Source organism: Centruroides vittatus, unplaced genomic scaffold, assembly GCF_030686945.1.
Source record: "Centruroides vittatus isolate TY-2023 unplaced genomic scaffold, ASM3068694v2 scaffold_576, whole genome shotgun sequence".
In the NCBI taxonomy this organism is placed as follows: domain Eukaryota; kingdom Metazoa; phylum Arthropoda; class Arachnida; order Scorpiones; family Buthidae; genus Centruroides; species Centruroides vittatus.
Window position 1 is genome coordinate 3,181,887 of NW_027122713.1, and position 10,826 is coordinate 3,192,712.

Sequence of the window (10,826 nt, forward strand, 5' to 3'; positions counted from 1 at the left end):
AGACTGTAATATTTGCAAATTTATACAAAATATGAAGCAAGTATCGGTATGCATCTAGAATATAAAACTTTAAAATGGCCCTTTAGAGACATTAAACGAAGACCGAGAACAAGTATCAGAAATAATAGAATTGACGATTAAACAAGGGAAACCCTGTTTCCACATATAAAACCACAAATTAAAAGTAAATGTTTACGAAACGGAACGACGAAATCTTTCGGTGTTATCGCAATTATTATTTTAAATTAAATTCGTAATGATTCTCGGTAAGTTTATAATTCTTCGATATCAAAGAAGAAAATAGAAGTTACATAAAGATGAAATAATCAAATTTCTGATCGTAAATCTTCCGTTCTGACGTTTACTACCGTCTCGAATGCGATAGCAGGGGTAACGTCACGTGATAAACCCGTTTCGTGATGTCACAGGCCTATGTTGTGTGATTGCCTAATTGAGTCAAATCTGTTGTGTGACTGCATGCATCACGTGTACAAACACTTTCCCTTCTGACTATATACAAACACGCTCAGGTAAGACCGTATTCGGGGGGAAAACGCGATTAATATACTGTAACTAGTATAGGTATATATTAGGTAACTTAAGAAAGAAGCTGTTTAAAAAATGTAAATGTTTGTGCCTGTAAAAATCTTAATATTCTAAGTCGCAGCTTCGGAGCAAGATTTGATATCGTTGGCGTAGTGTTTACTTATGATGATCAATGGGGCAGATATAGGATAGGAAGCTGGTGAATTCATGCGATTATAACGGTTAACAAAAGTGATTTTTGAGCTACAGGAAGCCGAATCACATGCTATAGTATAAAGCACACGAAACAGTGAATAAACACGAAAATGAATGATGCGCTACCTACACTCAGAGCTGATATCAGAGCGTATTGTATTGATACGGGGATATAACAATTATTTTTATACATTCAATATAATTAATATAACAAGAGAATATTAATTCTTTAGATAGACAATTCTATAACTTAAAATCGAATTTCTATTCTGTAAAGCATTGACGATTCACGAAAAGATCGGAGTGATAATGTAGCATTCAGCATGAAAGAATAATTAGGATTAATGTATGTACGCGTTAATTATAAAGTTAATTTTAACAAAATTTGATACTTTATTACATAATTTAAGTATAAAAACTTAATACCATTCCAATATGTCCCTATGTAGTTCTAGGTATACTTGCTGTTTGCACGTAGCAGAGTTTAACTTCATATAATTCATCGGATAATTAAACACCATAAAATAATTTATTTCCACGTAAAATTGGCATTAAAATAGTGAAGCTACTAACGGAAGAACGTTAAGTTTTTCTATCTTAAAACTCGACGAAGCAAAAGATAAATGTAAAATAAACGGCATCAATCAGAGCAGGAAATAAGACTTTTTTTAAATCTTTACATCTACTCTTTTATGTTTTGTAATATAAAATCGTGTTATTTCGGTCTGCAGTTGTTCTCGAGCAGAAGCTGTGACTCGTTTCGATAGAAACAATATTGCACAGCACCTGTTTGATTGAGGAATCAGAGCAGATAAGGGATAATATTTTTTTCGTGACCGAACTCGATAACTGATGAATTCTTCTCCCTCTTCCTACCTCCATTCATAAGCAGATTTCGAAAGTATAACGTATGTATTTATATATGTATAAACTATTCACGCTATAGAAGTTATCAGAGGCTTTAAACATAGTTTATCGTTATTTTCAGATGAATAAAATCAGCAATGGAGAACGTTCCACCGGTAAGTCCACCTACATTAATTAAATTCATTCCAGATATGTCATTTTACTTGGTAAAAAATGTGAAATTATAAACATATGCCGCGTTTTTTATGTAAAAATTGACATTTAATTTGACTCCGGCTTCGTGTCATATGCTGTAATCAGGTCGTACTCGACCCAATTTTCCAGTACAAAAAAAAGATATATACTTCTAGAATCCATCGAAGACATATTGAGAAAGTTGTAAGGATCGTGTATGTAAATACTTATATTCGTTTTATACAAGTAAATTCAAATGTCGGAGAGGTAACTGACCATAAGCATTATCATTTTTCTAGTAGTAGTGATGCTTAAACGGGAAATAACCTAGGGGCGAACTAAAATGATGAAGTTTCGCAGGAACAGGTTCTTACATCGACATCAAGAGCGTGGGAGAAAGTAGATCTGTTATCCCCATTCCTGACTCGACTCTGCATTCTGGCGAAAAACAAAGGGGGGGAACTGATGTTTAATATATCAAAAATATGTTTACGGCGAAGTAAACACGAATTTAAGAAAAATCAAAACCCCGTAGACATATGAGGAGACAAGAGGAATGGAGTCTCCTATCAGTTTTAAATTAATGCTTTAAAAAACCCACAATGGCACATTTTTTGGTAGAATTAGTAAACGAGGATTAGCGAATTCAATAATGTTCCGGTATAGAATATTGTCTCGTGAATAATTAAACAATTTTACGTAATAATTAAATGCGTTATCTGTTTTTATATTTCCATATGTACATTATATTTAAGCTGCTTCAAGGTCGTAGTGCAGTAAATGTAATTTTTGCAATGGGGTGGAGTCTAAACAAATGATTACAGTTAACGTACATTGAAGGGGGGAAAAACTGTGAAAGTGGACGTAACGATTTCTTTAGAAAACTGTCCAGGAAACGTTAAATATTCGTCTGACGAAAGAATAATAAAATATATTATGTGAATTTATATTTTGTTGTTATAAGTATATGCACTATCAGCATGCGTACCAGATCTACGATGCGAGGATTTAGAAGAATTAATAATGCAAAGTGTATAGCTGCATCTTCATTAATATTTATATTTTCTTACAGGGACATTTTAATTCAGAAATCTTGTTCCTATATCATTTTAAATAAGGAAGAATATATGTAGAAAGTGTAATATCGAGGAGGTAATGAATAGTAATTGATAAAAATTCTTTCATTAAAAAAAAAGAAACTCCGAAACAAACTGAAAGGCCAGTTTAGAGTAGAATCTATTAAAAAAATATGTTGTAAGTGGGCTTAGTTTATTCTTATTGTTATTATATTTAAACGTGTTTCTAAAAGTATAAAGTATTTATTACAAATAATTTTAAATGCTAATGTCATCTTTGAAATATTTTTCATGGAAAAATTAAAGTTTTTTCTACGTATACATGCGTGCGTATGTATAAAATATAATTAGTGTTTAATAATTATTAATAGGCCTACAATATTCTATATAAAGTTTGGAGAAACATTTTAACTTGATTTTATGATAAAAAATAATCAATATTAAAATTCTAAATCGAGAAAACTTACAAAAAATGACTAAAATTATTTTATTAAAATTTTTATTAAGCTAAGAAGAAAACTTTTAAAAAAAAGATGTCATGGTTGGGGAGGAACTGTTTTCACTCTATTGGGTTAAACGGTGTTAGATTTATTACCATATTTACGCAAGTAGCAACATATTTTTTTAAATGACATATGCCAAAATTTGATTATTTACACACTTCTGTAGTGAAGCAAATGGCATAACGCGCGAGAAAATCTACGGTACAGTCCTGAATATGCAAATTAGAAAGTGTCACAGCTCCCTTTTTATTTATTTTTTTTCTAAATAGCTCTAAAAAAATTATGGTGATGTATAAGTTTACTGTTTGCGATGAAGAATGACTTGGCACTGAGCCTGTTCGATAATGATAACGTAACTGCTGCTCTAGCCTTGTTTACTTTTAGTAATTATAATAAACTAAACAATCGATAAATAAGAATGATCTTACAGATTTGCTTCTTTTTTAAATTTGCTTTTTATGGAAATAAATCTACATTTTATTTTGGTGATGTTTTGAAGAAAACGAAAGATATAACGGTTCGACGAAGGCGATCGAGATTAAAAATTTAAATGAATACTTCAATAATTTGACGAGTAAAGGAATAGCCGAGCAATACAATGTAATTAAGTGTTTTCCAGTTTATTATTTTTATAGGTTATAAATTAAATTATCTGAAATAAAATATTCATGTCGTTGTTCAGAGTTTAAAATTCGGTCCGACAAAATCAACCGAAATCGGGAAGAAAGTGGAAAATAAAATGAAAAATAGATACATGGATTTATTACCGTGTAAGTATCTTTTTAAACAGAAATTATATAGTTTAATTTAAAAATTTAACTGTTTACATTGCAGTTATACATATAAATATTTTAGATGAAAATGAAGATTGTTTATTTAATCATAAAAATTATAAAAGAAAAACACGCGGGCATTTTATATCCACAGCATGCTGCAGACAGTTTCGTGTCTACTTACGCTCCATGTGTTCTTTTGAATACTATACTGTACATATATTATATATACTTACATATATGGGATGTATGTATATTTGTATATAGTATACTGTATATATTCAAGAGAATTCCTTTCTGTTACGGTTCTACAAGAGAAAACAGTACCCCATAGAGTAATAGTTTTTCAAGAAAGACTGTAGAGAATTGTTTTTCCTTGAGTACTTTGCTAGAATCGGCTCTTCATAGAGAAACGAGCAATCAATATTCTATGGAATATTTATTTTTTCTTGAACCATAGAAGAGGGATCGACGAATTCACGAAATGTATTGTAAAAATATAAATGACAAAAATTCATTATATGACACATATTAGAAGCAAAACTAATACACTATTTATTTTATGAGTACGAGGAAAGTTTTTTCTAATTAAGTTTTTACATTACGTCAAATGGGTCCTTATATTAATTATATAAGACAATATACAATAAACATAGACACGTAACAAGATAAGGATAATCTAATAAACTGCAAAATACCACCGAAGAGACTCGATTTTCTTAATTACTTTTTAATATATTCTTTTTAGATGACGACACTCGAGTGATTTTAAAAAACCACCCGAAAGAAAATTCGGAAGTATCAGATTACATTAATGCCAATTATATTGATGTAAGTCAGATTTCATTCTATTCGTGAGCCTTTTATTTATTTTTTTTATTCCTCATTAAAAATTAACCAATGAAAACTTTTGTTTCCAGGGTTACAAAAAAGCAAAAGCTTACATATCCACTCAAGGTAAGATAAAAAAGTAAATATTTATTGTGCGATCTGAGAACAATGGAATGATATAATCTAAATCTAGGTCCATTGGAACGAACTATAATCGACTTTTGGCACATGATATGGCAAGAAAAAGCTTGCAAAATTATCATGGCTGCCAATATTATTGAAGATTGCAAGGTAATAAATAAAACAGATTTCTCGAAAAGCACATTATCACCACTATTACCCTAACGTATCTATAAAACTTGCAGAAAAAATGTGAGAAGTACTGGCCAGATACAACAGCTTCTTACGGAGATATTACTATTACTTTACAGTCAGAAAAATGCTATCTAGATTATACAATTCGCAACTTTCTGCTCCATCACGTAAGTAGATTTATATCCTTGCCTTTTTTTATTGCTGAAGCGTAATGCTGCAATAAATTATATTTTAGAAAGACGGAACGAGTAGACACATCAGGCAATATCACTTCACGGCATGGCCAGATCACGGTGTTCCTTTATACCCCTTATCTTTAGTAATGCTTCTGAAGGCTGCAAAAAAGTATCAGCCGTTCTGCGAGGCCCCGTTAGTTCTTCATTGTAGGTACGTGACGGCTCATTTAAATGAAATGTTACTGACACTTGACCTCTTGTTAATAACAAGCTTACTATTACTAGCGCCGGCGTAGGTAGATCCGGTACCGTTATGCTGTTGGATGCGGCTATAGATATGGCAGAAAACGAAGGATACGTAGACATCGTCAGCATGTTAGCAAAGATGAGGCAGGGCAGATCAAATTTAGTAGAGACTGTGGTAAAAGAAATATTTTTGAAGTGAATTTTATAGACACGATTGATAAACATTAACCGAAACTTTACACTTACTGATTCTTTACATTCTTTATTCTTCTTTTGTTGCCGATACGCGTATCGGCAACAAAAGAAAAATAAAGAATGTAAAGAAAGCCTAGTGTCATGTATAAATTACACTTCATTGTGTCGAGTAAATAAATAATTAACCAATACACAAATTTTATTTTTCTAGGAGCAATTTACATTTGTATACAGAGCCCTAGTCGATTACTTCTGTGGGGAAGTCCCGCAAAAATCGTGCGACGAATTTCAAACTTATTATAATTTGAGAGAGAGCGAATCGTCCAAAACTTTATTAAAACAGCAATTCGAGGTATAATTTACTCATTAATAAGTTTTATTAATCATTAGAATATTTATTTCTGTGTTTAAACAGAAGCTGAAAGCACTAACATCAGTCGAGACGTCCGCATTATCGGTTCAATCTCGATTTTATTTCAAGGCTCCTAACAGTTTGACGAGTACTGCTCCTCTATTACTATTATCATCGTCAATTTAAAACAAATTCATTTCTGATAAAACATTTTTTAATTACAGGAGAAACAGCGCATAATTCGGATAATTGCAAACAAGAGCTGAATCATTTCTACGTTAATGTAAGTGATCTTTTAAGTATAACTAATGTCGGAGCGAACTGATAACAATGCGATTTACAGGGTCACGGAAAACGAAATGCTTACATTGTAATCCAGTATCCAAAAGTAGAATGCATTCATGAATTCTGGCAATTAGCATACGATGTAGAATCTAGAATTATTATAGTATTTGGCCAAGCGAATAGCCAAGAGGTAAAATACGCAACACACATCAATTTTTCTCGAACTTGTAGCACGTTTATTAATTACAATATCTATTCTAGAATAAATATCCTACGTATTGGCCAGAATCGAATACATTACATCAAGGAAATTTAAAAATCGATTATATTACTTCCGAATTGAACTTCGGAGTACTAATTCATACGTTCAATCTACGAAATTCTATAGAGGTGAGTTTGGTAATTATGAATTCCTAAACATAGTTATTAGTGATGCGAATGTGCGATTGTTTTCTTTACAAGCGAATTGTTAATTGTCTACGTCTTTTAATATTATAGCGTTGAGAGAGGAGATGGCCTAGCAATTTCCAATAAGAGTTGAAAATAGCTCTGGAAAAGTTTTATAAATTTTCATGTAAATTCTAAATGATGATAATGCTTTTTCGGTTAAATTTATTGTTGTATGTCATTAACAGACAGTTTTAATGAAAAATAGTTTTATTTGTGTGTTGTATATACGACAGGAAATATATTATTATTATTTAACGTTTTAGTTTTAATTCTGGTCACAGATTTTGTTTGATTGCAACCGAAATTTTTCGCTCTATTTTGCATTTATCTAGCCGCAGACTTCTAGGGTAATAAAGCAGTGTCATATTCTGGACTGGGACGAGAGCGAAGATTGTCCACCTCCAAAAAATACTATAATAAACCTATTTAACGCATCAGAAACGTTGTTAAAAGGAAAACCTGTCTTAATAGTCTACAAGTACGTTTTAAGTAAGCCGAAATTTCTTTGTTAAAGCCAAACAAAACAAAAAACATTTTCTAAATTCTTTTAGGAATAATCCTTGCTGCGCAGGATTCATCTGTGCATCCTGGATCATCTATCGTCAAGTAATCGAAGATCGCTTAGTCGACGTCTTTACCGCAGTTAGAACAATCAGGAGGAATCAACCTTCTTTTATTAACTCGCTGGTAATTAATTAATTGTTATTTCGTTCGACTTAGCAACGAATCGCATTCGCAAATTCATAGAATTTTTCATTTTTCAGGAAAGTTATCAAAAATTATATGACCTAGCATCGAGTATCGTAAACGAGAACAATTCCAAATTGTGATATTTAATCAAAAATTATGGTTGTGTACGATTTTAATACGCCGAAAAAACTCTTTCAACGTGTTGTATTAACGACTTACAACTTCGTTTTTGATTGTTTGAAGCGTTGCAATTAACTTTAATCGGGTAATTAAGAATTATAATAAGAATAATCAGCTAGCTGATGATAAAATATTCTAGAAAACTTCAAAACATAAGTGAGATTATTTCCAATTCTATATGAACTCACTCTAACTAGACTTGACTAACTGGAAGCGCAATGATCCTCTTCCTAATAATCCATTATTAGGAAGAGGATCTTATCTATTATTTTATATATTTATAGATATAGTCTTATTAGTTACGAGATTTGTGATCAGACCTTTTCAACGGAGAGTAGAACTATTAATGTATCATAATATAATAGTTTAGTTGTAGATTTTTCAGTTTAAAAAGTTCTTCATTAGATAGATTATATTTTATTAGCTCAGTTCGTTAGTAAAAATCTGTTAAGAATTCCTCAGGAGTATTGGGAATCTGTCAAGGTATCCCACTAACCCAATTAGCTAATGACTTATACGCGTCATAATTAGGTAAATGGAGATTAGTTACTAGATATAACTTACAACTTTATCATAAATTCAGCTTAATCTTGCAAGTTCACTTTCACTAACGATGTATAGTTCTAAATCTTTTTAACGTACCAATTATTCAATATCTAGACCATCACTAACGATTATAAGGCGCGAATAATCAAAATTTTTCTTTTTATGTGGCACGTAAAAGATGGGGGAGAACCAATCACGTTAATGTAATTGTGGCAAGTTTCAGCCATCCTTACAATGCCAGTTATCAGCTCATTAATTGATAAATGCGGGTAATAAAACCAATTATCGGTCTAGAAATTACTTAGGAAGCGTTTTCTAACCATTCACACATTTATAGAAGGTCACGCACAAATGTGATAATTAATTCTTTCCTTATTAACGAAAATGACGATTGTACTGGGGCGTTACTTTGATAACTTTTTAAATATTATAATTATTTATAATTAAATCATTAAGCATATTACTTATTTATTACTTTTTTGTACAATTAAAATTAATAAATTTTGTATAGTACCATTTTAAAAAGTCCTGTAATATTTTATAAAATAATAATTTAAAAAAAACATTGAATTAACTCACCACCACTAGATGCCACTAAACGAATCTGCCAGTGAAAGGGATAAAAAAAAATATGTTTGTCACATTGATGGTCCACAATAAACTGTTGTGTCCGGCAGGTTGTCATGGCTACCTTATGCCACGTGACTTATCACATGTCGTTCCATCTGCTGAAGGGTTAGAAGCAAACACAAGTCGGTGGCATGTGGTTCTGGCTACTCGCAATTAATTTCTTCTCTGTCATACGTACAGAAGATACAGGTAAGACCATTTTACTTTTCTATGCTGAAATGAAATAAATGGATTAGAAGATCAGTGTCGAAGCACTTACAATAATTAATTAATTAATATCTTACTATAATATATCAGCATTATCAGGAAACAAAACTTATTCCTGAAGAACTACTTTACAGGGGGGAATACATATAATACGCATCGCAAAGGAAAAGTATCATTTACAGGATAATGTCCCCGATGAGTTCGACAAATACTTATAAATAAAATCGATGTTTAATTAAAATTTTTTAAAATTTAAATGCCATTTCCATTAAAGAGCCGTTGAAAAAAAACACGTGATGATAATCTGTTTATGGTGATACGTAAGAAAAACATGGCGTGACATCGTTTGATGACAATATAGGACGTCACACGTTGTTGCTCCACTTATAAATTTCTAGTATTGACCAAAGTCTTATTGAATTCTGTACATAAAACGTTTGTATAAGATAGAAGAAGAATGTAATAACTCATAGAGGATAGATTGCTCTGTACAACAAAGACGAGTAGTGATGATAAAACTAAAATTTCTAAAAGATGATGATTAATAAATCTTTAGTTTTCATTGAGATTTAAAGAGAACTAAACTGTATTGTATGAAATAAAGGTAAAGATGTATAAAACTTTCTTTTAACCTATTTTAGTATTATAGACTTTATATTTTAGATATTGTTAGATTATTTAAACAAAAATGAACTTCGAGATGTGTGAAAATCTTACGAATAAAAATTCCATTTACAGTTAGAAAAACTAAAATGAGATAGAACAGTTAACGTAATAATTATACTTTTTTTGAAACTAGTTGCTGATTTACAGGACGTACTTAAAAAAATAACAAAGTCATTAGTTTTAGCTTAACATTTACATCTTTATATTATAAATTATGTTGATTAACAATAATTTCATCATCTTCATTAAGGAAGTTCATATTTACGACCTGGAAATACTTTTCGGCTTTTAACCCTTTTAAATCCGTAATTAAGAGAAAAAATATAATATTTTATATAATTGTTTAATTTACTTCATGGAAATTCCTTTAATGTAAATTCTTCTTTACAACAGAAAGACGAAATTTCCATAAAAATTGTTGCCTAATTAATATAAAATTTATTAAATTGTCAGGAGATGATAGAAACTCCCGTTTAATGCAGAAGAATTTGTAATAATTCAGCTCATCTATACAATTTAAGAACAAATTAACATCAAGTATTATCTCTAAGTTAACGTCGTATTTATAGAATTCGAATCTCTAAGGGATAGAGACGAGATGTAACGCTCTAAAGAAATATTAATCACGTTTTGTTTCACTTTCGTTTGCGATTAAATTAACACGCCAAGTAAATTCACGCAATGCTTTTCAGTACCTTAAGTGATTTTGTAGCAACAATAATAAACACACACACACACACACACACACACTTGCAAAATTAATGAACATTAAGGTAATTAGAGTTTTTAACAAAGCCCGAAATTCACTTTAAAATGTTGCTAGAAAACAAGATATTTTTTTTATAAGGGTATAAAATTAGGATTTAAGGGTTTATGATAGCTTTAAAACACCCTTAAATCCTTATTTTATACCCTTAGAAAAA

At 30.7% G+C, this 10,826-nt stretch overlaps 1 protein-coding gene across 1 annotated transcript; it reads left to right on the forward strand.

Moving 5' to 3' along the window:
* The first annotated feature begins 440 nt into the window (after window positions 1-440).
* Window positions 441-8,925, forward strand: LOC136989493 (receptor-type tyrosine-protein phosphatase kappa-like). The gene is made up of 19 exons (XM_067287669.1): window positions 441-530; window positions 1,473-1,649; window positions 1,730-1,763; window positions 3,861-3,961; window positions 4,044-4,131; window positions 4,883-4,965; window positions 5,055-5,091; window positions 5,159-5,256; window positions 5,331-5,447; window positions 5,516-5,667; window positions 5,742-5,877; window positions 6,109-6,249; window positions 6,313-6,397; window positions 6,474-6,532; window positions 6,593-6,724; window positions 6,796-6,924; window positions 7,317-7,462; window positions 7,536-7,671; window positions 7,749-8,925. Exons 3-19 carry the CDS (start codon window positions 1,730-1,732, stop codon window positions 7,812-7,814), a joined length of 1,740 nt encoding a protein of 579 aa, XP_067143770.1. The 5' UTR covers window positions 441-530; window positions 1,473-1,649; the 3' UTR covers window positions 7,815-8,925.
* Window positions 8,926-10,826: the final 1,901 nt, after the last annotated feature.

Coding starts and splice junctions, on each gene's coding strand:
- LOC136989493 (XM_067287669.1), top strand. CDS start 1,730: ATGAATAAAATCAGCAATGGAGAACGTTCCACCG. Junction 5,448..5,515: donor GCAACTTTCTGCTCCATCAC/GTAAGTAGATTT, acceptor ATTATATTTTAG/AAAGACGGAACGAGTAGACA. Junction 6,250..6,312: donor TATTAAAACAGCAATTCGAG/GTATAATTTACT, acceptor GTGTTTAAACAG/AAGCTGAAAGCACTAACATC.